This window comes from Andrena cerasifolii, chromosome 5, assembly GCF_050908995.1.
Source record: "Andrena cerasifolii isolate SP2316 chromosome 5, iyAndCera1_principal, whole genome shotgun sequence".
In the NCBI taxonomy this organism is placed as follows: Eukaryota; Metazoa; Arthropoda; class Insecta; order Hymenoptera; family Andrenidae; genus Andrena; species Andrena cerasifolii.
In genome coordinates this window covers 16,252,686-16,279,277 of record NC_135122.1, presented here as the reverse complement: position 1 = coordinate 16,279,277, position 26,592 = coordinate 16,252,686, and the positions used below count along the sequence as shown (strand labels likewise).

The window sequence follows — 26,592 nt, the reverse complement described above, 5'->3', positions numbered from 1 at the left end:
TTAATTTGTTATCGCGTAAGCATCGCGTTGAAACACACAAAGAATGGTGTTAATCGCAATAAAGGTCGATGGAACTGATTAAATCGGCCCGAGTTGCGTTACAATCCGTCCTTGGTAGAGTCGACGGGCCGATTTAATCGTGCCGCGAGTAACTGAAAATCTATGCCACCAACGCCAAACATCGCACTTGCCCCGCTTTCGTGCGACCTTTTGTATTTTCTTACTAGCGAAAGGCGGCTCTCTCGCTCGCGACATCTCGCGACGTGGTGAGGCTCTATGTGTATAAAAATTATAACCACCCTTACATTGGTTGAGCGGCGAATACGTGCCCTACCGTACGTACCGGTGTCGCTGACAAATCTCTTCCAATTCGAAGCTTCGTACCACAACTTGGACAATTACGTTCTCCCGCCTTCCAAAGGAGCAACTCACAATCAGCCGAATCTAATTTCTTCCCATGGTTGTCATGCTAGAACCATTGCTCCTGGTCAAATTAATTCGTCGGGCGCAAAAACAAATGGTTCTTTGTTAAGATGATACATTTAAAGGCAGAATACTCGTGCGGTCAATGATGATTGGGGTCGACAGATGTGTGACCGGTTCAGTTACAAGTGTGCCTCCTGCACTTTATAGTCTTTCGTTTACTTTTCTGTGCATGGTCCCCATCCCATACGACGTCAAACCCAATCGCTCGTTCTCGTTCCCGTTCCTGGTCGCACCTCCAACGTGTGGCGCTCGTTGTCGCTCTCCCACAAGGCTCGCGGGATTTAATATATAGGTACATACATACCTATTTTGCGCCACAATTGATTACACAATCAATCGGAGGAGGCAATGCTATTACATACATGTGTCGTATGGTACCACCGTTGCGAAGAAATTGCTCTTGCTTGTTGTCGAGACCAGTTGCACGTTTAGCAGCGAAAACGGCCGACAACAATAGCCACTGTGATAGCGGAGGGTAGGATACAAAAAAAAATTGCAGGACAGGGTAAAGGACCCAATTAATCACACCTAACCAATTACTGTCACCTTAAGATATTTTATTTAAAATAACGGATAAATAAACGTTGTAAAGTCATACGCAAAAAGAATTATGTAATTCAACCTATAATCTATACTATAGATTATACACTATAGTTTATTCATTCGTTATTTTAAGTAAAATAGCTTAAGGGAAGGTTCCGGTCTAGAGCCCCCCAAAATAGGTGATCTTTAGGAATTAATTAAAGGAAAACTATTATATATAATTTAATGGGACTTTTTGCATTGTATTAAGGATGTCTTAAATTATAGAAATATATTTTTTGTTTTATAATTAATCATTGCAGACGGCACTGGGGAGTCGTCAAAGTCAAGGCGTCAAAAAATTCATCCAAATCGGTGGGACCTGTATCTGAAAAGTTATTATCCCATTCTACTGAAACTTTTTTTTATTTTGAAGAATATACTTCTGGCTAGGGGGGAAACCAGAAAAAATGCAAAAACGACATTTTTAAAGAAAATAACGACACTTGAAGTTTGTAATCACATTTTCCCTATATTTTTCGTCATTTCAACGCCTTTGAAAATTATAAATTTTCAATTTGTTGTATTCTTTTTCTGGTTTCCCTCCTAGCCAGAAGTATATTCTTCAAAATAAAAAAAGTTTCAGTCGAATCGGATAATAACTTTCGGAGATACAGGTCCCACCGTTTTGAGAACACATTTTCGAGAAAAACGCGTTTAAAGTTTTACGTGAGTGCCAAGTGGCCGGTTGTTACCCATGCATTTGCCGGTACTCAAATGCCTGTAACTTCGGGAATTTTACGAATTTCAACAAATCCTTTTAAACACGCATTCCTAAAAGGGTGAACATTCGAAAAATGAAATAAAAAAAATCGACTTTTAGACCGGAACCTCCCCTTAAGGTGTCAGTAATTGGTGAGGTGTCAGTAATTGTGAACTTTACCCTACAGTAATTCCCCGTTATGAGCCCGTCTTTGCCCTCCCGTTGACAGTCCGGCGACTCTCCCCACCATTTCTTGGAAGCCTGCGGACGAGAGTGAGAGAACCGGACAACGAGCGAGAGGAAACGGAAGAGTCGAGCTCGAGCTCCAGCTGAAAGACGGCGCGATACAAAGTATCATGCTTTCTCTCTTTCGTACCCGACGGCACTTTCGTGTCCTCTCGCTGGTTCTCCGGTTCTCTCACTCGCGCCACTGGCCGCGCGGAACCGTGTCCGCGAGCCGCTATGAGCTCGCCGCCAGCCTCGTTCGTCGAACTCATAACGGGGGGTTACTGTAGTGCGCGCTTGTAGATGATGAGAGGAAAATACGAGAGATACGATGGATGTTGGTTAATAATGACACATGGGAGGATTCACATAGAAAAAGATATTTAGTTCGACGAGAGTGGCAAACACTATAAATATTATGTATAAAAGGAGACAGATCAGCCCAACCTTTTTGTTCAACTTGAACTCAAAGTACGCTATCACCGCGTAAAGGACGACTATACAGGCAACTATGGAAAGTACACTGAACGACAGAGCTCCCGAGACGATCTGCACGTCCTTTCCTGTCATCAGACATTTTATTATCCACGGTAAACCCAGGCAGAGCAGAATGTCAAGAATATTTGCTCCTAATGTGTTACTCATCGCCATGTTTCCGTCACCTACATATTACACACGTGCCTACATAGGGTTCGTTCCAACGAGTTCGATTTCGGTATAAATAATCGCGGGTGCACGCTTACCTTGCCTCGCTAAAATAACAATGGACGCGAGCTCCGGCACATTTCCACCGGCAGCTAAAAACGTGATGCCCATTATGGAGTCCGGTATTCCTATGGTATCGCCGACAACCGTCATCATCCAAGAGACCAAATAGGAGGATATCGCGATCCAAATGACACACATGATAAAAGTCAATGGATACCATTTCTTCAATCGTTCGTTTCTAATATCCGGTATCGTAATGAACAGAAGAAACTTTAATGGCCAAGTCAAGATAAACCAAAATTTCCCAGCCTTGGTTCTTTTAGCTGGCCACGAGAAGGGATTTTCTGCGGGCGAGAAGAAAGGGCGGTTAAAGTAGGTACTATATATGCACGCATGCGCGCGTGCACAGTGCCTGCATACCTGGTTGCTCGTGTTCCTCAGATTTCTCCGAGTTCCTTAAATCCTCCGGATCATTTCTGCCACTTTGCTCCCCTTTCGGTCCGTCCGCGACGCTCGAAATGTCTTTGGATGCTGCAGCTGTGTTGGCGCAGCTGTATTGCGGCTTGTACGACCCCTCGACGGATGAATTCTCATCGGTGTTGGAAACTAACGAATTATAGCAGTTTGCGTTACCTACGTACTTTCTCTGACCTTTTTGTAATGCGTAGGTATAGGTACGTACTACTTACGTTTCGCTGTGGAACCTGTGCTGCGTCCACCGGATGAAAGGATTTTCGGCGCTTTACCGCAACAGTGCATAAACTTTTTACCACAGAACAGCAGAACCAAGTAAATAACGAACAACACCAGGAGAACCGTTGCCTCGTACCAAATGATCAACCCATCCCACATTATTATTACCAGTACTCCAACGGAGATCACGTACATGATACAATCGCGCGACAATATTCGCCATTCTAGCGGTATCGCCTGTCGGAAAGGGTGAGAGCATTACAAAGGGGAAGAAACATGAACCCATCGATACGAGTAGGCTGCTTGGATCGTTAAGAAATCGAAAGACAGCTATTTACGTATCCCACACTCCTCCAGGTACTACTGCTACAAGTGTACCTCTATATCTTCGATTCGAACGTACGTACGGAATACTGTATATTGTGCACATGCGTATATTAGTCGATAAAATCAAACAAATCAGCTATTAGGAACCTATTTGTAGTGATCAAGGGGTTGGCTCATTCTTTTCCTGCACCCACCTGTGTACTTGATTACGTATCCATATCCAAATATGTACATTATATTCGGGAAAGTGGAAATAAAAAAAAACTCGTTTGCAAACGGAACGTCGCATCGTTCAGCTTTCAGTTGAAGGGTCGGATGCAATAAGGGGACTAAGGTGAATGTCCCAATTTCTGCTCATGTCCCCATTTCTGATCGTTTCGTATTTCTCTTATTATTATATGCGTTACGTTTGTACAAGTTGCGACAAAATAATTCTAAACTATTTAAACATTTACTAATACGGATAATTAGAGCATTATATATTTAATTACAAATTACTAATAGTTGAACACCTTGAAATATTTTTCTTAAATAGTTTTTGAATTGGTTGATTTATTATTAAAGAATTAATCAATTACTCTGCAAATTTTCATCACAATTTTTTTACACCTTCTTTATGACAAGTTACCTCTTAAATAAGCAGAAATGCACCTTAAACAGAAAAAATGTGTGTCGTGACCAGCTTTGCAACATTATATTTTTTAAAATACAGTTTAACATTTAATTTTCCACTCTTAGCGTTTGGGCAATAATTTTTCCCATTTTCGAGCGCTAGTCCCCTTACCGCATCCGACCCTTCAATTGTCGTTCGTTTCGGTAAGAAACCAAGTGTCTACGCGCATGTGTGTATGTACGTATGTATCTGTGCATGTACTTACGTGAAGAGCCGTCAACGCTCCGCAAGCCGGAGTTGCGAACGTGTCGAATACGGCGCTACCGACAACGGTGCCGACTCCAAGATCCGACTCGGTAAGAAACGTTCCGATCACGTTCACGAACATCTCGGGAAAAGAGCTAGCCATCGCGAGGAATGTTGCCCCGGCGACATCGGTGCTTATGTTCATGCCAACGCATATGCGATCGAGTGCCGGTAACAGGTAACTGTGACACACCATTGCTGTCAATACGAAACAATAGAAACCGAGAAACGCGTGCAACACCACTGCTCCATATCGGCGTTGTTTGTACGTGAACAGATCTGCGGGGAAATCGTCGATCGAGGGCGGAGAGCAGGCGTTTGTCGCGTTCCCTTCTTCATATTCGTCAACTGTAAAGTATCTTGTCTGTTCGCTGCTTCCGAATAGTTGTTGCTCACCATCGTTTCTTAACGGCCTCCCCGAAACGATTCCGTGGCCACGAACAGCTGTGCCATTCGACGAGTACTCGTTCAGAGACGACTCTACAATAAAATATGTCTTTCCTTTTTCTCTGACAGAGAAACAGACAGGGCGAAAGAAATGAACGAGTTGAAGGGGGCGCGGTGGAAGCCCTAAATTTAGAACGATCGCCTATTGTATATATTAGGTATGTATAGCGTAGAGATTATAATACACCATCGTCCGATTATATAGCCCCAGCAACATATTCTTTTTCCAACAATTCTCTCCTCGGAATGGTTAAATCACGAAAATTATGTAGATGGGGAAAGGGGAGAAAAAATAGTATTCTTAAGATGAAATCAGATGGCTCGTGGATCGGCGATCCACGCGCCGTCTGATCGGTCGTGGCTCGCCATACCGACTTCACGAACTAGACGAGCCGAGCCAGTTCGCGGAGCCACGATCCGTCTGATCGGTAATAACTCGGCTCGCCAAGCCGAGTTGACGAGCTAGACGAGCCGAGCCAGTTCGCGGAGCCACGAGCCGTCTGATCGGTCGTAGCTTGTAGAGTCGAGCTAGGGCACATGTATTTCGTTCAAATTGTCCAAATTCAGCACTCACCATTCCCGAGAAGCGCGTAAATACCCGGGAAGAACACTGATAATAACACAACGAGCCACGCGCAACATATAGGAAACCGTGTATCTATGTTCATTTTCAAGTAGCCTCCGAATTAGGATTCTTAAAATATCGACCTTCGATCCGAGTTCTTTACTGAAATACGTTAAACTAGTTGTTCAGAAGCAGTTTGCGCGTTTATGGTACATTCGACTGATTACAATCCCTTCCTAACGTCCATCCACGCGTCGTTATTATCTACTTGACCATCATCGACGACATCGTCGTCGTCGTCGTCGTGGTCGTCGTCGTCATCGATATTGATAACAATAACGAAAACCAATTTTAAAAATCATTATACGCGAGTTATGGTTATGGTCGAGTGTCGTGCATATGTTGCGTTGCAATTTGGCCGCTTGCCTATTTTCTTCAACTCTCGGCCGTGTTTGTCATCGTTTGCGCGACAAATCTACACACTTTCGTCGCAAGATTTCGACGGCACGCGTGAAAGGGAAGAGGGCATAAAAACAATCAGCTTCGTAAAAGGATTAAATGCACTCGATTACGTATGGAAGAATTGTATAATTTATTATTCTACAATCATCGATTCGTTTATAGTACGTATGCCCAAAATTAACAATACCGTGTATGCCGCTCGGGGACAACTCGCTTTTGTACATGGCACTGTTGGTGACACGGTAAAGTTCAAAAATGGAAATGGGTAAGAAGGGGGGGGGGGAATGGGGAGAAGAGAAAGGAAAGATAAACGAGGTGAATCGGGCAAAATCACAGGAAACTTATCCTTGGAAGAAGGCACCCATGCACGGTCAGAGATGGGCAAAGAATTATTTGAGATAAAAATTTCGTACGCAAATTTTTATTTCAAATTTCGTACACACATTTTTATTTCAGATTTCGTACACAAATTTTTATTTCAAATAATTTTTCGCCCATCTCTGTGCACGGTCCATGTATGCTACTGTGTACGCGTCGCGCGTGCACCAACTTACCGCAAATGTACATACAGACATGCAACCAACGCGACGCGACGGGACATGCCGGAACGGGACGGAACGCGGCGCGTGCATACACACAACACACACCTGTCAAAATTCAATCTATGTAAGTATAAAACTAAATCGCAAGAAACCGGGATACCAAGGTCCCACACATAATATAATTCGATTGCACTGTTTTTTCCCGTGAGATTTCTAGAAATGCAAAAACACGCGTTAATGTACCAGATTATGTCAATTGTGCGACAATGTCATGTTCCCACGTGTTAACACGCTTGCTTTCGTTCGTTACTTTACTACGTTTTTCTTCGAGGACTTATCCTTACCATACATAGCATCTAGAAACAATCCCGAAAATACCGTCAACGTGCCTAACCACTGCCTATGAGATAAGACATTACCAAAAATCAATATCGAACCAAGGACGGTGAAGAATTTCCTAGTGGTAGTTATAATGGCACACGGTAATGGACCAAATTCTACGACCGTGATAAATATGAAATATTGCCCAAACGCGCCTGCTATGGAAAACATTGCTATATGCCATATGATAAAAGGATATCTGTGTAAGAACTGGACAAATTCAAAGAATTCTCCGGACGCTAGGATAACGATACCACTGAATATTACAGCCCATGCGTTCATGTTCAGCATCATATGCCCAGACTTGGAATTATGTTCAGCTTTCATTCGTTCCTGTACAGCGCTAAGTAAACCGTCCATTGTTAACGACAGTAACAATAATAGCTCTCCAAACGCTGTTTGTCCATCGGCTTGCTTCTTCGATGAACCAACATCTTTGTACATGAACAAAGCTACGCCAATGACGACTAAGAAGACAAACAAGTACTTCCTAAGGGGATAAACCTGTAAGGTAATGCACCAAATTCGTTACGACGAATGCTTTTCCAGAAGTTGTGGCAAATGAAGGAAATGCATTGATCGAAACAGTTCGATTTTTACGTAGATAATATTCTTGCCAAATGGAACTTGCTTTAAACTTTTCAGAATCTGTGGAGCTTGGTAAAGGAATGGGTTAAGGGTTTTGTGGAGAACTGAGGGGATCTTTTCTCCATAGTTGAACCGGTTGGATGAAAGAGCAGAGAAGAAAACAGAATGAAAAATTACCTGCTCGTAGCAAATTGCGTTAATAGAAAAAGAAAAGGGTGAGAATACAAGAGAGAGAGGGGAGAGAGAGAAAGAGAGAGCGAGAGAGAGAGAGAGACAAAACAGGGGATAAAGGTGATACCTTGTTTCCAAGTAGTACTCCGAGTATCATCACAGGGATCGGTTTACCAGCTTTTCCAATTACTTGTGTTGGATAACTGACAAACTGTAAGGCCATGTTACTGCATACCATGCCTAATAAATATGTCAGGGCAGATATCGCGTAATATGTTCTCGGTGTAGTGTCCTCGTCCTGTTTCATAACCGTCAATAAACTAGTCTTAGCAAACAGGTAGTTGATTAAACATTGGCAAAAAACTAAGGTGAACATATAGGTGAACTTTTCACTGCTTTTTTCGTCCCCATACTGTCCTCGCGTGATTTTTTCTTGCAGCATGGCAAAGTGAAAGTAACATACGAAAATACCGAGAGCACAGAACAACAGTTTGGAACGTTTCGAGGAATCCATTGTAATAATTAATTATACACGCGTGATGACTGACTAACTGGTCACGGATTTTGTTGCTACGTTATCGTTTGGTTGATGGGCTGGTATCACGATGATGACGAAGACACGACGAAATCGTTTGACACATCCTATGCGAATGGTGGTGAACGGTGCTCAAACAGTACGTACACAAAAAAGTGATACAGAAATGATACGTGGCAAGAAACGGTAGGTTATGTTCGACGCGAATCACATGCGCCCACATCAAACTAACGATGGGCGATGTTCATCGATGTTCACGAAATATCGATTATGGGGGACCAAACATCGATGTATCAATATCGATAATGAACTGATCGATGTTTACGGAATATCGATTATAGGGGACCAAGCCAAACATCGATAATAAACTACCGAAGATAATATTCGCTTTTTTTAAGCTAATTTACGACGCTTCTCAACTCAAAACTGTTGCATGTGCCCAATATACATATTCTGATATTTGTAGAATTAAAAGCCGTATAAAACGCACTCACGTAACACTACAGTTTCAAGCTAATGCCCAAAAAAAAAAACAACAAAAATGAAACAAACCGAAAATGTGGTAACTTTTTTGTCCGCTACTATACATAATTGATATGTTTAAGTAGTTTGTTTCTTAATAAACATTTTTTAAATATTAATGTTGTTAATTTATTATTCTGTTTTGTTCATTTTATGCTTTGTTGTAAAATCGTCGATGTTATCGAAAATCGATGATTTGAGTTCGATGATTATCGGTTATCTTTATTTAGCTATCGATGTCAACATCGATACTTTCTTAACATCGCCCATCCCTACATCAAACGTTCACAAGACCACATGAGGCCGAACAAGCCAAGAGCAGCAGAGTGTGTCAGGAGATGGCAGTACTTGCTCTTGGTTTCTCTCGCTACTTTATTGTGTGTTATACTCATTGAACTCTATCGTAACTGGAGTATGAACAGAGCAATGGCGGACGGTCAGGCAAGGAACACAAATGCGAGGTATTGCTTTCTCTGCCTTACTAGACTATAGATGGATAGTGCATCTCATAGCGAATTCAGTACCTCGCACTGACTCTGTACTGGTGCCAAAAAATTGGTTGATTCTTATAGAGCTATCTTCATTTCTATCAGAAACAACCAATCCAAGTCATTTTCTGGCACCAGTGCAGAGTCAGTGCGAGGTACCGAATTCGCTATCAGTGAACTTATCCGCGCGCACAAGAATGTAAAACATATCCAACAAAGAATATTCTTATGAATAATGATCGCAAATTAAAAAAAGTGTCAAATGTGTTAAAATTACTCATGATTATTATTTTGAGAGTCGTAACTGATGCTAACAAAGATTATGGCGTGGTGGCGTGTCGTCTATACCCCCAATACCGGGAAATACCTTTGCAGTGGCAAGATGATAATGGAGGGGGAACACTTACAGCGGTGGTGGTATATGTTTGCGTGAGACACCACGATGGGAAACCCAATGACATATATAGATGGACCGTATGCTGAGGGGGGTGGTAATTCGCGGTAAGGGGAGCGATACAGGCAAATCGGGTAATGCAATGGATATGCATGCCGAATGCTTCCGAAGCTATCCCGACGTGCCTGTATCTGACTTCTACCTTTTCCCCTCCAAGCCTACTGTTCCCCTCGCCGATAGTCCCAGCTTCTGCTCCGTCTATATATGCTATGGGGAAACCAGCTGACGCCAGCGCCAACCCAGCCAAACAGCGTCGCCGAGAAATAGGTTCTCAAAGCTGATTGCCCGTAGCTCCACTTGGCTTGGCTTGGCGCTGCCGTCGGCTCGGTTCCCGTCTTGGTGTTGATTGGTTTGACGTCACCGCATCAACACGCGCATGCGTGGCGTGTTTCCCCTCCTCTACGAATTATCATCTTGTCACTGCGAGAGTATTTCCAGGTATTTCCCGGTAAGTCTGGTTTAGTTATTGATTGTGGTGGTCAGTGGACTTGTTATTGGCCCAAGCTCAGCATCGATAAGAATCTTGATGCTATTTGTGATTATTGCGGTTGCGGTCAATCAATTGCAATCAACTGCTGGATTTTGCGCGCAAAAATTTGTAGATCGCAAGATGAACATTCCGATACGATGGACACTATGCGTTTGCGCGAGCATGACACTTGTGTTTTGTTGGCGGATTCGTGAAGCGGGAAGCTTCGAAAGTGATCGCTCGAGCAAAGAATCTTTTCATTGTGGTAAGGGTTCGAGTAGGCAAACGACGAAGCATAAAGAAGGACCATCGGACTACTGTTTAGCAAACGATGCTCCTGCTCACATGTACACGAGAATGAATGTCGGTGATGTCGATCGTGTGAAAAATATGGCGAAGATAGAGGCAGGCACATTCGGAATCGGAACAAATGATGAGATTTTCATTGCTGACGGCGAAGGGCCGAGGCGACAAGTATACCTAGATAGTTTTTATATGGACAAGGTGGAAGTGAGTAACAAAGAGTTTGCGGCGTTCGTTGACGTAACTGGCTACAAAACAGAAGCTGAAACTTTCGGAGATTCGTTCGTCTTTGGGGGCCTGTTGGAAGAGAAAGTGAGAGCGAGTATACCAGTCGCTGTCGCTCAGGCTCCTTGGTGGTTACAGGTGAGAAATGCGAGTTGGCTGCATCCAGAAGGGCCTGGTTCCCAGATAACGCGTAGGTATACTCTTTTCATCTTTTCCAATCATTTGAGATTATCCATCGGAGATAGCAGAATGTAAAATCAAACGATCCAGACAGGATGGATCATCCTGTGGTGCATGTATCTTGGCACGACGCTGTTGCTTATTGCGAATGGTTAGGAAAAAGATTGCCCACAGAAGCAGAATGGGAAGTGGCATGTCGCGGGAGGCTTTCCGATAGATTATATCCATGGGGGAATAAATTGATTCCGAATGGTCAATACAGGTAAACAAACAGCAAATGACCAAACTCGCACCATCGTACCACGTCGGGATTATTTCAGGGCAAATACGTGGCAGGGCGATTTTCCAAGCAATAATACTATAGAAGACGGCTATAAGGGTACCTCACCGGTAACAAAATTTCCGCGAAACAAATATGGGTTACATAACATGATAGGGAATGTTTGGGAATGGACGTTTGACTGGTGGACAGTCGAAATCACGAAACGTGGAGGGCATAGAAATCCCGTGCGTATATATATTATACATATTTAACGGATCTCATCTCTTATTTCCCTTATTACTCTTCTTTTTCTGGGCCAATATTTCTTCATGGCGTGAAACATGTTTCCAGGCTGGCCCACCCCGTGGTATGGACAAGGTAAAGAAAGGTGGTTCCTACCTTTGTCACGATAGCTATTGTTTCAGATACCGATGTGCTGCTAGAAGTCAGAACACACCTGACACGTCAGCTGGAAATCTTGGTTTCAGGTGCGCCATATCCGCTTAACTTCCATATGGAAAATCTCACTTCTTTCATGAATAAATAATAATAAGACTTGAATATTTTTCATGTTGTCTGTCCCTTCTCTCTGGATCCTATTATACATTCTCATATAAATATATAAGTACTTCGGTATAGTGGCACTATTTATATTGTAGGTACAGTGGTGGACCAAAGAAAGTTTACAACTTTTAGAATCGCATAACTTTTTTTAAAATTGGTCCAAACGACATGAGTTTTTTTTTAGAAGCTAAAAGGATTAGATTGCTAAGTGATGTGTTTCGTCGTTTTGAAAAAAAATGCAATTGGTTGAAATAGCAAAAAAATAATAAATGTCGTTTTTTAAACTTTTTTTCGTGAGCCCGTAATGAAAATTCCAAAAACCCGTTTGTAGATTGAAGTAAGTTGTATACATGCCTAAACTTTCAATAAAATCGGTTAACGTTGCTCTGAGCTATAAACTCTTAAAGATCGCAGAATAAGGTCGATCGAATCGCGAAATTCCGGGTCTGGGTTATTGCAATTCTGAATTTAACGAATACGACATGTCCATGCAGATTACAACGTTCCACAGTCTGCAACGTTGTTTTTTCAAATAATATGATTTTATACAGTAAAATATATGAACGTAATAAAGTTAAGCTATTTACTACATCTTATTCTACACTTAGAGAATTCACTTTTCTACGATAGGTAAAATACGGACCCACCATTGCATGGGGGACACCCTATCTCTTTCTAACATTAAAAAAAAACGCTGTCGCCCCTGGCGCTAGAAAGAGAGAGGGTGTCCCCCATGTATATTTTTCTTTTTTTACCGCCGTCTACATTTTCGCTCATTGCATGCTTCCTCCATGTTTATATGCTGTAAGTTCGGATGTGTTCGACTGTCGTCGACGGGTCTCGGCTCTCATTGGCTCTAAACAACTCTAAATTTGACGGGCGTCGGCTCATGATCGTGATCTACATCGACATCCACCCAAAAGCTGTGTGTAAACGCTACTTCATGTTTACATTTCGAATTTCCAATCGAAAATATCAAATTTTCTCGCGCAGTCGCGAGTGTCGCAATTACTCGCAAAGTAACTGTAGGTACGTGTTTGCGTTGGGTCAGTTGGGTGTACACTGTACAGTTTACGGGCCGTGTATTTGACGCAAACGACATTCTGAAACGGCGTAGGATCGTTGGTGAAATCTGAAAACACGTGAAAACACTGCACGATGTCTGTATGGGCCTAACCTGAACCGTGAGATCACGAACACGCATTCTTCCAAGCATCTTTTAATCGAACGAGTATATACTTGTGCGCTTGGGTATGTAACTCTGTACCTAATTAAAAGAAGGGAAGAAAGATGAGTAATGCTGTAAGAGTATAAAAAGTACAATTACCTATATCTAATATATCGGAAAGGACAAAGATCGAATTTGAAGAGAATCGGAGAAGACGCAAGTTTGTTGATTCGATAGAAATACATACGACGTTATTTAGGTGTGGTTAGGTGTGTCGGCTACGAAGCAGAATGAATTACGGAAAGAAATCTCCCAGCATGGGCACGCCTTCTGTATATTCACACGTTACCACACGTAGCAGCGCAAACCTAAGATCTTCGCGATCGGTAAAAAGTGTCAAAATGCCCTGGTATCAGAAGCCAATTTTGACCCATGCTTATGTATTAAACATTCAAAGAGGCGCCATGTTTACCGCGGTGTTTTCGTTGGTAGGTATATAAAGTAAGAATTACAGGCGGGATTTAAAAGACTTTATCGTGATGGATACACTTTGTTGTAGAGTTTAGCAGTGTTCACCGTTTGTACTTCTATATTCGATCTTTATTGTTTATCTCAAGCTGTACCAGGTTCAACGCACTATGGCTATTATGTGATATCGTATGAATTTGTCTATGTGGGTAATCGGCACGGTAAGAACGTTACGTAAAGCTATGAAAGTTCTTAAGCCATATGCAACAAGACAAATATATATTTTCATAAAGTTTCCATGCCATTCGTAAAACTTTATCCCAACATTTCTTTTCAGTTCGCAACGCTCTTGTCGTCTCCGCTTTGTTCTCTATGATTGGTGGAATTGCAGTCTTTGCGACGTCTTTGATGTTAATAGCTGCTTTGCGAAAGGAATATGAAAGGAAGATGGTACCTTGGCTTTATAGTTTTGCTGGCTTCGCTGTTTTCAGATTGTTCGCTTTTGTATTCTTTAGCACGGTAAACGACATGATATTTGCCTACAACGTTGTGATGTGTCTCCTATGGATGATATTCGTTTGCTTCTCCATTTATGGATGGTTAATCGTTTATTCTTTGTACGTGGAATTGTCCGATCTTACGAGACTAGAAGATTTGGCACATCTGAGAGTAAGTTTTCCGCGAAACATCTGGAAAATTAAAAGACTCTTCTCTGCTCTTTCCTTCGCTGTATTATATCACTGCTGTATCCTCTTACGTGCATTCTGATACAAATGACTGACGGATAGATTTCACTTTTAGATCGGTACCATGCAATCGCTCAATGCATCTACCACTCACTCTATCGCTGGTTCTCGACCGACGACACCTCATAGCGCGGTGTCGACGATGCCAGCCAATTAAAAAAAATCTAAACGAATTGAAAGACGACCGTTAAGTTTCCCCATGTTAAACGTAATCGAAGCAGAGCTGAGATAAGCTTGGAAACGATTTAGCGGGGTGCCGGATGTACACACCGCTACTATGACACTGCCCAAGCGCTTATGAGCGCATACAGAAGCTGATTGTGTCTACCTATCCGTCCATTAATTTTAAATTCCGTCCAAACACGATGACTTTACCGATGAATCAACGTAATTATAACTACTTGGTACGAAACAAATTATTTAAATAGTAAGAACCAAGGTATCGTGCCTTGGGAGGCGAGCCTCGTAATCAAGTTTCGTAATTGCTCGCAATATGTATTAGTTCTTACCGTGCCTTGTCCTTTTTATTAATAAAATCTGAATAAATACAGGCGAGCGGTTGCCTTTTACCTTCTTTTTCATGTATATTGCATGCCATGAGGTTTGGATGGTTGTATGTACGTGCGTGTATGCACGCATACGCATATGGAGTGAAATGTACATACATTGGACGCGAAACGCGCGAGAAACAGCGGGACACCGCGATTACTGACATTGGCGTAACTAGTTAGGGGGCCGAATGGGCCAGGCCCCCCCTCCCTAGAAACTATCGAAGCAAGTAAAAAACATTCGTCTGTTCGTAAAATCTTATCTTAAAAGAAGCAAATATTTAGGCCGAAATGCTATATGCAGTGCAACTAAATAAAAAAATACAATAATGTTCTTATTACGTTAAATTATGAATTAAAACTGTTATAATTAAGCTGCTAAATGTAGGTTAGTCTACCTATATAAAAGAGAGAGAGTGGGGGGTTGGGACCTAGCTCGCTCCTTAGACAAAAATCCTAGTTACGCCGATCACTGCTGTCTGTTCCAACACGAAAATAAGAATAAAGAAACATAGTCGAGTAATAAAATCGTTGATCAAATAATCTGCCATTGTTTTTTATCTGTTCAATATTACGAGGGCGTTCGCGATAGCGCCTATATAAATATGTAGTTACAGCGACGATTGAGAGCACGCGGCAGGATCTTGAAACGGATCAGACTCTTATTGGCATCCAAGTTGCAATTTGTGATATAGATCCCAAAGTTTTGTAAATAGTTGTGTGGATGCAATGTTCGAATGCTCGTCTACTGTTGTTTCACCGAGCATAAAGTGAATGAGATCAGTGCATGCTCGTATTACACTTATTTACACGCAAGTACACGTATTTTTATACATACATTTAGTCGACTTAGTCGAGACTATGCGGGGGGAACATAACTTCATACATACATACATATGTACGTTTCAGCTTGCCTGAACTGCAAATGGTGCAAACATGGGAGATGCATCATCGACTCTGCCGAAACACCGTCGATGTTGGTACAATGTTGATTCGAATAAGACTACTCTTGTTCGACAGGCAGTGGAAGATCGGGGATCCGTTCCAATTGTTGGACGTTTAATCGAATCGAATTAGTTTGTCTTGGCAAAGGTTTCGCCGTGTATAGGAGCGCGCACACAAAGAAAATAGTTCTTCCGAGAAAGGTTAGAAGGAATATACCTATCGCCATGAATACCTTTGAAAGGATTCCGAAAGTACCAGTTAGTATATACATGGCGATCGCGAGGCACATTTCTCATAGAGAATTATTCTATTCGGATGCGTGTGAAATTGTTCGATTATATGGACGAATGGAAGTTATAATTCATCCGTCTTATCGGATCGTTTCATCTCGTCCGTTATGCGGACAAAAGATGAACGAGATAACTCGAAAGGACGGTGGGCTGAAATCGATCTTATCGTTTGTGTTTAACGATCGTTTTACAACAAAAATATAGTCAGTCGTTAAATTTATATGTGTTTGCTGTTTTTTCTCTCTCTAAAAGAGAGGCGGAAGAACTCTGCAAGGATATTTACTTATTGAGCGTCGCATTGTTTTAACACCGGCACAAAGTTGCATACGAAGCTTTCCAGAAGGAATGTGCTTTAAGCAGAAGAGGCACGCGTACATACAAATACAAATTCAACGATATATCATAATCTATATTTACGTCAAGTTTGCGTAGCTTGCGTTTTGCGAATATATAATAAATATAATAGAAGCGTAAAGAAAGAAAGGTTTCTCATCGCTGTATACCTATATATACAATAGGGTGGTTCTTATTTACACTTGGTGCAATTTTTTTCTCAAGATTTTTTTTCTCAAGATTATTTTCAAAATTTGAAAAATACAAATTTTATTTTTTAGTTTTTCGGACTTTTTTCGAAAAACTTACAATTAGTGTACAATGTACCTGTAACCAATACGCTTCGACCAGCGTAAAATGTTTTGCACAAGTTATTTCCTGTGTAGGTAATGCGCACTGCAGCTGGCAGGACGATCGGCGAACGGTTCAGGTTACTAATTGTAAGTACATACTAGCTACATATACGTACACAAGTACACGGCGGTCTTCCTTGCAAACTTTCGGTATGACCTTCGAACCTTACTCCTACAGCACTTGGAAAAGCAAGGAGAAATATGTAGACGCAGAAGGAAGACGATGGAGGAATGATTTGACAAGGAAATGTTTTACGTGTAGAGGGTGGGGGATGGCTATTGTCAACGCAGCGCACTGAAAAACTTCCATACGGTGATCTTCTCCGCAAATCGAGGAAACAGTTGGAACAAAAAATATAATGAGAAAAGCGCAAAGGTCGGGCTCGCGAATTCCGAAGGAAAATACATATTGTATGTATACAGGCATTCGCGTGCAGGCAGACTTGCACAGCGGAGAAAATTTAACACGTCCATTGCGTTCCTGAGTGACAGTTGTAGTAAACTCAGTTGATCGAGTTTCTTGAGAGATGCTTTCTTTATTAAAAATGGAAGCATGACGTGCAATAAACGTACATATATATATACACATATATATATATATATATATATAAAAGAAGACTGACATTGAGCGCTGTTTGCGCGAGTAAAAAATCGTCCTATGAGAACATTCGCGAAAAGAAGAGGGAGAGAGAGAAAGAGAGAGAGCAGAGAGAGAGAGAGAGAGAGAGCACAGACAGAGAGAGAGCGCAGAGAGATGGAAGGAATCATAATGTATTTCATTTTCTTACAAATCTCTTAATTGTTTCCTTATTCCCTTGCAGTGCAATAAAATTGTAAAAATGTAAGTAGATTTGTATTGTCCATTCGAACAGATGCAAAGGTAAGGGAACGCGACGCATTCCAACTGTCGAAAAAGATAGTCGAATCTTTTGTCTCTTCTTCCATCTTTTTTCCTTCTTTCCTATTAATGCTTCCGAGGTACCCAAACAGACACAAAGCTGGCCCCGCTTTTACGAAAAAGACACGAGCACTGGTGAATGCGGTGAGCGACATCGGCTTGATTAGAAAATAAATCCCGACGGAACAATATATTCAACGCTATAAACACACATACACGCGCGCACACTCACTCCAACACATATAATACACATGCGTGATATATCGGCTACGCAGATTGTCACGCATAAAGTCGAGAAATGCGATATATGGACAGCCAACAAATTCTCAACAGACCGTAAGCAAGAATCAACTTGAGGGCTTGGTGGATCCAATATAATCTGTAAGAGAAAGATTAAAAGTGACGAAAGAGAGGCGATTAGGCGCAGGTATAAGGAAAGAAGAAAGATGAAGCTAGTACACCTTCCTCCGCGTACCTCTGCCACTTGATGCGTGCCTGCGGAAGAGTGTCTAACGGGTCCTTTATCAGATAGATTCGAATCCCTCGCATATATGTTCTAAAGTAATGATCCCAATCGATTTGAGTGACGTCGCAAGCAAAATTTTCCCGATCCTCCGGGCTCAGCTTGTTCATAACTGCTTTAAACGTGTCATTCGTAAACGTCCACTCCTTTGTGGTGAAGTAATTCAGCACGTTCATGAATTTGTGTATCTTTTTGTAGATCTTTAACATCCTTGCGGTGAAAGAAATGTGAGATAAAGCGTGGGCGAGAAATCGGCCGATAAGAAACAGGAAGAAGGAGAAGCGGGAGAATTGAATGTGCAATCAGGATGATAAGACAGACTTGCCGATGGAGGCGGGAGCGGGAGAGCTAAGATCTGTTGCATACATACCTTGGTTCCTTCCCTAAGCATAGCGTGGCGGCGTCGAGCAGGAGAGCCGGCAGTAAATGTAGAAAATAGACGTAAAAGAAATGAACAATCTTGTGCTTGTTGTTTCGGAAGCTGTAATACCATATCGCCTTGCCAGTGGGAAACTCGAGGCCATACTTTTCAGACATAACCTTCAGCTGGTCGTAGGTGATGGGATTGTCTTGCGAGACGTAATTATAAACCGGCACGTCGTTGGATTTCCCTTCTTGGATGGCTGTGGACCTATAAGCGTTCGCAAATGTCAGGAAAACAAGAATGTATAGTGGTTTCCACCCAAGTAACTGCTACCGAAAAGTTTTCAAGGTCTTTACTTAAATCTACTAAAACCTAGGAGATTGCAATATTATATATGAAATATGTGCAATATCGGTCAAATGGCCAGCGCAGATGTTTTTGCACGATGCCACCCTTTGTCTAGATTTTTCATCACATTCTCAGACAATCACGGCGGACGGCGAAGGTCGAACGCTGCCTCACGATGGTAAACAACTTTTTGTAGTCAGAATTCATTGATATGAATTTGGACACCCGACGAAACAATCACTTTATTATGATCAAAGTTCAGGGGCAGAATTTCTTTCACGAAATTCCGCTGCATTATTGTTTGGGGGCTATGTAAGCGAAAGGTCAAGTGTAGCAGCGGCCGCCAACAATCCGCAAACCACCGACACAAGCTCGAGAACGAAATTCGACGGGTCATTGAATCATGTGAAAATGCGATGAAAAATCTAGACAAAAGGGTGGAAAAACATCGTGCAAAAACAAAAACAACTGCGGTGACCATTTTCGCCGAGATACTTGTAATATTTTAATCGTAATCGGTCATACTAAGCAAGTATATGTTAAAGTAAAAAGTTTGAAAATGTAAATTTAAGTGTGTTTTACTGAAAAAGATGCATTCGGCAGCTGTTATTGGAAAATTGCCTCGGTGCCAGTGGCGGATTTAACAGGGCGGCCGATGAGCAGTTGCCACCTGGGCCCCATCCTTAAAAAGAATTATGATTTTATCCGAATTATATTCTTTTTCTGTATTATCACACTGAGCCCGTTTTCAGTAAACTACAGTTTTAGTTTCCCGAAAAAATGGGCCCAGCTCAGAAGGCCCACCCCCTAGCGTCCTGTCTTCAAAAATAAATTACGATTTTATCCAAGCACTTTTTTCTGTACTTTTCTGTACATTTACCCCTTTTAGTAAACTACCTCCTCATTTTCCCGAAAAAATGGGCCCCTCAACGTTTTCCACCTGGGCCTTTTTGTCTTAAATCCGCCACTGCTCGGTGCGTTGTATTACTCGTATACCTTGGACGGTTCGCTACGTCCCAGGCACAGGCAATCAGGGCGTTTATCGTTAAATCTCCGGGCACAACATTTGCGATCATCGAGCCGTCACAGTGAATCGATCGGAGGATCCCGGAACCTGCGCCAGCCGCGACACCAGTAGGCCCGTACAAATTATCGATCCAACCCTGTATCGGCTCTTTGTACGTGGATATTACTGGAAAAATGATATTCTCATCAAGTCTAGTCGCTCGATTTCATGTACACACCTACCTACGTATTTAAATGTAAATACTGTAAATAGTAACTGTCTTCCAAACTGCTGTTAGTACCCAAGTACAGTGAGTAACGAAAATATTCGTACACTTTTTAAAATCGCATAACTTTTCTAGAATTGGTCGAATATTTTCGTTACTCGCTGTAGCTACCTACAACCGCGGCCCGGGCGCACCACGGCCTAAGTCCAGACGCATTATTATACCTATTACCTAGCTACACGCGCGTATGCTAATTACTAACCGATCCCAGGGCGAAATATCCCGACGGGTAGATCACCAGCTCCATTCTTGACGGCACTTTCCGCCACCGCTTTGGTGAATGTGTACGTATTTGGCCATGCACCCAGCAATCTTTAACACCGAAAGAATATGCGATCAGTTTCATCAGAGAAACACCTCCGACATGGCCGATGCGTTTCCACTTTCCATCGCTTACCGCGGAGTAATTTCGTCGACCAATTTCTCGTCCAAGCATTCTACGAGTGTGACCAGCTTTTCTGCTTCCATTGGAGGGTCGTACACCCTCTCTTCGACATAATTATACGGACAATTGGCGTACGCCGTCGACACGTGCACGAACGACTGAAAAGTCCTTTTTCCATTATATAGATCTTACCTTATAGGCGCATAGAAAATCGTGCGCGCGTTACCCGCGCACCTGTCTCTTTCACTTGCCTTTAAATAGCACATTTCTTTACAGAGATCGATTATGTCCTTAGGACTCCGAACATTTATAGGTACCGCGAGCTTCATCTTTTCGTCGAACCTAACCGTCGCCGCGACGTGAAACACGACCGAGACTTGTTGCGCCACCATAGCTCTGTCCGTCGGAGACATGCCCAGAACTGGCAGACTACAATCTCCAGCTATCGCAACGATTTGGTGCCTAAATTTTGGCTGCATCTCCTTCAGTTTGCTGAATAGCTAGGCACACAAAGCAGCAGTCAGAAGCGTTAAACAGTTTACACTTTAAACGGTCAAGTTTGCCCGGAATGAATTTTCGAGCAAAGGCGTACAGGTTGGGTAGGGCAGAATAAACGAAAGAAGAAGGGAGAAAGAAAGGAGCCTGTATGGTACCTGTACATAGTGTAGGGGAGACCGGGGCTAGTTGATACAGGGGCAGGTTGATACAGACGAATTATCTCGACACTGTACATATGTATGTATGTAGCTCCATTTGAGCGAGATATGTGAATTTTGTTGTTCAATTCTTTACTACGATTCAGCGTACGTCTGTGTACCTTGACGTTAAGAATCGTTTATTAACTGTTTTCGTTTATATAGAGAAAAAGTAAATAGTTTTGATACATCTAAATTGATCGTCCAAAAAATATTTTTTTATTCAGTTTGTATGTATTTTCTCAAGTTTCCGCTTACTATATATTAAAGAGGAAGGACCAAAGTATATTTTGGCATATTTGTTATTAAGGAATTAATTCAAATAAAAAATGAAAAAAATTGAAAACAGAATATCGCATCAACTAGCCCCGCAGTGCGGTAAATTGATACATCTTGCCTTCGCCCAAATAACATTTTTTCATTCATTTTGTATGTATTTTCTCAAGTTTCCGCTTACTATATATTAAAGAGGAAGGACCAAAGTATATTTTGGCATATTTGTTATTAAGGAATTAATGCAAATAAAAAATGAAAAAAATTGAAAACAGAATATCGCATCAACTAGCCCCGCAGTGCGGTAAATTGATACATCTTGCCTTCGTCGAAATAAAATTTTTCATTCATTTTGTATGTATTTTCTCAAGTTTCCGCTTACTATATATTAAAGAGGAAGGATCAAAGTATATTTTGGCGTATTTGTTATTAAGGAATTAATTCAAATAAAAAATGAAAAAATTGAAAACAGAATATCGCATCAAGTAGCCCCGCGGAAAATTGATACATCTTGCCTTCGTCGAAATAACATTTTTTCATTCATTTTGTATGTATTTTCTCAAGTTTCCGCTTACTACATATTAAAGAGGAAGGACCAAAGTATATTTTAGCATACTTGTTATTAAGGAATTAATTCAAATAAAAAATGAAAAAAATTGAAAACAGAATATCGCATCAACTAGCCCCGCAGTGCGGTAAATTGATACATCTTGCCTTCGCCGAAATAACATTTTTTCATTCATTTTGTATGTATTTTCTCAAGTTTCCACTTACTATATATTAAAGAGGAAGGACCAAAGTATATTTTGGCATATTTGTTATTAAGCAATTAATGCAAATAAAAATTAAAAAAATTGAAAACAGAAGAACGTATCAACCAGCCCCGGTCTCCCCTACTACATATTGTATCCAGGGTGTCCCAGTTCCGCGGCTTCGTTCTCGAGATATTAACAGCTGAACATTAGCGTTCCAACTTCCGGACCGTGCAGAGTTTAAAGCTGAAACAGCTGACCGCGGCCGGGAAGTTGGACCGCTAATATTCAACTGTTATTAGCGTTAATATCCAACGAAGCTGCGGATTCCAAAAGCAAAATATAAAAGACTCTTGCGCATCTTTTTACATCAGGATATTGCGTGTATCTGAATTGTCCGTGAATTTTCGGACAGCCTGTCGTTTAGGTAGGGTTCCCCCTGACCTTCGGGTCAGCTGATTGATTTGTTGCGCGTGTACGCGCGATATCGGAAGCAGGGAATCGTGTCGGATGGACAAATAGTCGAGTACGATGAAATCCTTACCGGATCGTCAAACAGTTCCTCGATACGTTGATGTACATCCTTGCCTTTCTTCGGACGTACCAGCAGATAGATGAACGAGATCCCCGGGCACTCGCGGAGAAGCTTCTCTATTAGCAGCTTGCCCATAAAACCGGTACCGCCGGTCACGAAAATGCTCTGCCCATTGTAAAACGTTTGAATCGGAGAAAGATTCAGCTGCTCCGAATTCGTGTGGCAGCGATTATCTTGAGGCGAACATTCCGTCATGTTCTCGCTTAGATTGCAACCGTTCTCCGGGACTGCCACCTCTTGGCCACAAGGCTCCAACAATACTTCAACCATCGCGCTCGCCGTTCCTCGCTGACCGTGCGTCTCGTGTTGTTTCGGAGGCAATAATGATGGTGGACAGCTAAGAGAGAGAAATAAAAGCTACATGCCGATTGGAAAACTGTTGCCGCCGCTTCGTTCCGCAGCGCCGCGACGCAGAGCGAAGCGCCGCGCCGTTCGTGTTTCTGTGATAGCTAGACTCGAAGAGAAACCGCGCACCATCATGGAGTGAAAGTCGATCGTGAACTTGGTCGGTGTTTCTCTCATGCTCCAAATCGAAAGACCGATAGCGTTAGGGTCTTTGCCTTTCGCGGTTCGCCTGTTCACTAAACAATTCCGAAGAAATTCCACAGAAATCGGTCGAAAAGATCGAGAAGAGCGATCGGACCGGAAACTCCAATGTTGAAAGTTTTAAAAAAATCCACTGAATTGAATATACATCGGATGTATTGTACATAATGAAGTACAAGAAGAAACAATACTTATTTCAATATTCAGTCTCCCCCCCCCCCCCCCCCCCCTCCAATCAACATGCGTTTCCATTCTTTTCGTTATTACCGCCATTTGAACTTTATGAAAGTCATAATAATTTACTGCTCGTCACCAACCGCGGGTAGTTGGTGCTTCATCACCATCTGATGACTGCTGCAAACAATAACCCCAAATGTATCGTGTATACATTAGTGATCTCGGTTGAATGAAAATAAAAACAATGAATCGCAAATGGTGAATTTGAAATAGAAGTGTCCCAGACGGGAGCCTGTGGCTAGTTGGCAGTGGCCTAGACGAAAAAAGGTCGACCATGTAAAGCCATCCCACAATCGAATCTCGACGGCCACAACCGTTTCAGCCGCCTTGTATTCTATTGCCCGGCAAGCATTTTGCTCGCAAGATTAAACTGAAGGCGTAACGTTGCAAGCCGCAAGTATATTTACTCGTTAAAACCCTCCCGACCCGACGTCACGAATCATACATACATACGCAGGCACGTAGGATAATCCCAAGGAGCTGGATGTTGAATAAATCTTGGGACTCGGACTACGCGAACTTTAACCTGTTATTTAACACGCACTACCTAGTGTAATAATAAACTGCTAATGGTCACCAGGTTCCTTTGCTTGTGTGTGTACTGTTATAAAGGTATCCACACATGCGTAGAGATAGACGTAACGAAACTGCGGCAAACTCCGGACGAAATAACGGTGCCTAAGTACAGATGCTGCGCGAGGACGGTTCAGAGATAACGGTACGCGCTGTTCGGTAAATATTCCGTTCGGCGTAAAGAATTCCGCAGCGCGTGAGTCGCCGAAAGCTCGAAAAGCCGAAAACAGGTAAGAGTGCATAGTAAGGTCAAAGCACGTCGAATTAGAATATTACGTGCTCGTTGGTACATACATACATACGTAAACGCAAGTATAGCACGTACACGTCAAACAGTTACGCAGAAATTTCAGGTTAAAGTTGCTTTAAATTCTATTTTAAAAGAGTTAGGAAGAATAAAATTGCGTGCACGGGAACTTTCTTCTGTTCACTTGGCTAGAGATTATGGTAGTCCCAGTGGTGTCTGTGAATGTTTCTTACTGCTGATGGTATTCAAAATGTATGAAAGTTTTGCAAGAAATAAAATTAATGTAGCGAAGGAATTGAACCGTTTACACGGAATTGTTTTACGAGGTGCGTGTGTGGACGATTGGCTCGACTGGAACGGTCACGTGTAAAGAGTTATAGGTACGTTTATGTTCGTAGAATTGCACTGACCTTACCCTGTGTTCCGTGACACGAGCGCCCGCACTACGCTCGTAGATGTGTAAAAAGATTGCCAATCGGACAATGGCGCACGTAATAACGAAATAACGAAATAAATTAACGAAATGGCCAGCAAACGAACGAAAGAACGCTAAATACCTTGGTAGGCAGTTGACTTTCTCTTTGCGCGAATCTACCGATCCTCCTCTTATGCCACCTCGAGTCTTTTGCAAGCGATACACCTCAGAATTGTCACTCGTTCCGTCGTCGATCTCGCTTTTCCTTTCTCCTCCTTCTACTCTCCATCTTCCCCTGCCCCCGTCTTCCCTTTACCCTTTGACACTCTTTCCCCTCCTTTAACCACTGAATCACGCTCGACCCCCAGTCGACCAGCTCCTTCCTACGCCGCTTCCTTGATGCTCTCTTCTTTCCTGTGTTCCATCCCCGATTTCCCTGCATTTCCAACATGTCCTTAGTCCTATTATGTATACGTATGCACGTATATATGCGTATGTAGGTATAGCCTTTCTTTTCTTGGAACCTTTGATCCAGTGAAAAATGAAAATCCGCCGAGTAGAAAGCTCGGAATCGATTCGATTGCGAGGAGGATCCTCGAATGGTGTTTGGAATCGACGATCTATCGACTGTGCAAATAGAAACATTTAAGTGACATTTATTGAAGAAAATGTCTGTAAAGGAGCGGCACATTCGTTATAAGAACATTGTTGCCGGGAGCTGCAGGCCGTTGTGGAAGTGTAGGAAGCGACGCGACGCGAGTTTCGAGGAAACACGGTCGCCCGAAACCTTTTAAAACGGTCTGGCTGGAAATAAAACAACGAACTGCCTAAACTCGTAACTACGTATCTTTGACTCGGCTGAAACTGATATTCAGCAGCGATCAATTTCTGCGGGTGTAGCGAAAATCGTGCATCTGGAATTTCCGCCTATACAGGTAGCACGTGTACATATGCACGCGCACCTATGTGTATTACTGTTGTAATGTAAATTACTGGTATCTTGCCAACGTTAACCGAACGACTATATGACCGAATGCGTTCAAACGTAAGCGAGAAATATCAATGTGATTGAAATTCTTCGAAAGGTTTGTTTCGCCACCGGAGAAATCAATGTAAACATTCTTCATCCAAGTCCCAAGTACTTGACTTATACCTAAGGAACAAGCGCGTACCTATACTTAGGTACATACATGTACAGTGCAATCTGAAACGTGGTCCAAATATTATATACTTTCTATGAAACTCTTTTAATACTACTTTATTTCTGTGCGACATTTCTATATGGCAATTCTTTGAATACAATTACACGATGAGTATCTAACCGACGCGACGGAATAAGTTAAAGAAATTGAAGAAAGAAAACTTTGTCGTACCGATCGTAAAGATCGACGATTTTCGAGTGTCGAAACGTTGCTGCCTTTACGCTACTACATACATACGTATATGTACATATATTCTTCTTTCATCATCTTTTACATATCAACATACATACACTGTTACGCAAGTACGTATGTATGTATGCATGTATGTATGAGCATTACTTTCTGTGTTTTGTAACGTTCCCGGATCATCTCCGTCGCTGTATCCGATAAGTACCTACATACATGTACGTATACATATGCGTACATAGTTGTGTAGTTGTGTAAATGCTTCAGCCTACTACCGCAATTTCACTGAAAACTGGCAAAAGAATTTTTTCTCTTATGCACACGTTGCTTCTTAAAGGATTATCTACGTACTTTCCTCGCGTACTGCTGTGCAACAACGAAAACTTGTCAACACACTTGCGAGAAGAAT

At 42.1% G+C, this 26,592-nt stretch overlaps 5 protein-coding genes across 9 annotated transcripts; 2 read left to right on the top strand and 3 right to left on the bottom strand.

The window, feature by feature from the left end:
- Positions 1-1,730: 1,730 nt before the first annotated feature.
- On the bottom strand, positions 1,731-5,909 carry LOC143369190 (sodium/potassium/calcium exchanger 4). The gene is made up of 6 exons (XM_076812810.1): positions 5,665-5,909; positions 4,603-5,123; positions 3,394-3,634; positions 3,125-3,310; positions 2,740-3,048; positions 1,731-2,658 (listed from the first exon to the last, which is right to left on the bottom strand). The coding sequence occupies exons 1-6, from the start codon at positions 5,756-5,758 to the stop codon at positions 2,339-2,341; spliced, it is 1,671 nt and encodes a 556-aa protein (XP_076668925.1). The 5' UTR covers positions 5,759-5,909; the 3' UTR covers positions 1,731-2,338.
- A 314-nt stretch (positions 5,910-6,223) lies between these two features.
- Meigo (Solute carrier family 35 member B1 homolog meigo) lies at positions 6,224-8,576 on the bottom strand. The gene is made up of 2 exons (XM_076812820.1): positions 7,927-8,576; positions 6,224-7,544 (listed from the first exon to the last, which is right to left on the bottom strand). The coding sequence occupies exons 1-2, from the start codon at positions 8,311-8,313 to the stop codon at positions 6,966-6,968; spliced, it is 966 nt and encodes a 321-aa protein (XP_076668935.1). The 5' UTR covers positions 8,314-8,576; the 3' UTR covers positions 6,224-6,965.
- A 1,555-nt stretch (positions 8,577-10,131) lies between these two features.
- On the top strand, positions 10,132-11,798 carry LOC143369193 (formylglycine-generating enzyme). 2 transcript variants are annotated; one of them, XM_076812819.1, is made up of 4 exons: positions 10,132-10,989; positions 11,070-11,237; positions 11,296-11,482; positions 11,589-11,798. In XM_076812819.1, exons 1-4 carry the CDS (start codon positions 10,325-10,327, stop codon positions 11,742-11,744), a joined length of 1,176 nt encoding a protein of 391 aa, XP_076668934.1. In that variant the 5' UTR covers positions 10,132-10,324; the 3' UTR covers positions 11,745-11,798. The 2 variants fall into 2 exon arrangements, with proteins under 2 accessions (XP_076668934.1, XP_076668933.1); XM_076812818.1 differs by having other exon boundaries at positions 10,190-10,985; positions 11,066-11,237.
- Positions 11,799-12,632: 834 nt separating this feature from the next.
- On the top strand, positions 12,633-17,639 carry Pasi2 (Protein pasi2). 2 transcript variants are annotated; one of them, XR_013085353.1, is made up of 5 exons: positions 12,633-13,457; positions 13,529-13,658; positions 13,775-14,106; positions 14,239-14,587; positions 15,641-17,639. XR_013085353.1 is itself a non-coding variant. In XM_076812821.1 (4 exons), the coding sequence occupies exons 1-4, from the start codon at positions 13,260-13,262 to the stop codon at positions 14,338-14,340; spliced, it is 762 nt and encodes a 253-aa protein (XP_076668936.1). In that variant the 5' UTR covers positions 12,633-13,259; the 3' UTR covers positions 14,341-14,759. The 2 variants fall into 2 exon arrangements, 1 of the variants encoding a protein (XP_076668936.1); XM_076812821.1 differs by lacking the exon at positions 15,641-17,639 and having other exon boundaries at positions 14,239-14,759.
- Positions 17,408-25,085, bottom strand: LOC143369191 (fatty acyl-CoA reductase wat). Of its 3 annotated transcripts, none has more exons than XM_076812811.1 (9): positions 24,938-25,085; positions 22,727-23,114; positions 20,714-20,962; positions 20,475-20,620; positions 20,280-20,389; positions 19,782-19,977; positions 18,444-18,704; positions 18,026-18,283; positions 17,408-17,929 (listed from the first exon to the last, which is right to left on the bottom strand). In XM_076812811.1, the coding sequence occupies exons 2-9, from the start codon at positions 23,045-23,047 to the stop codon at positions 17,830-17,832; spliced, it is 1,641 nt and encodes a 546-aa protein (XP_076668926.1). In that variant the 5' UTR covers positions 23,048-23,114; positions 24,938-25,085; the 3' UTR covers positions 17,408-17,829. The 3 variants fall into 3 exon arrangements, with proteins under 3 accessions (XP_076668926.1, XP_076668927.1, XP_076668929.1); XM_076812812.1 differs by lacking the exon at positions 24,938-25,085 and adding an exon at positions 24,791-24,927; XM_076812814.1 differs by lacking the exon at positions 24,938-25,085 and adding an exon at positions 24,796-24,926.
- Positions 25,086-26,592: the final 1,507 nt, after the last annotated feature.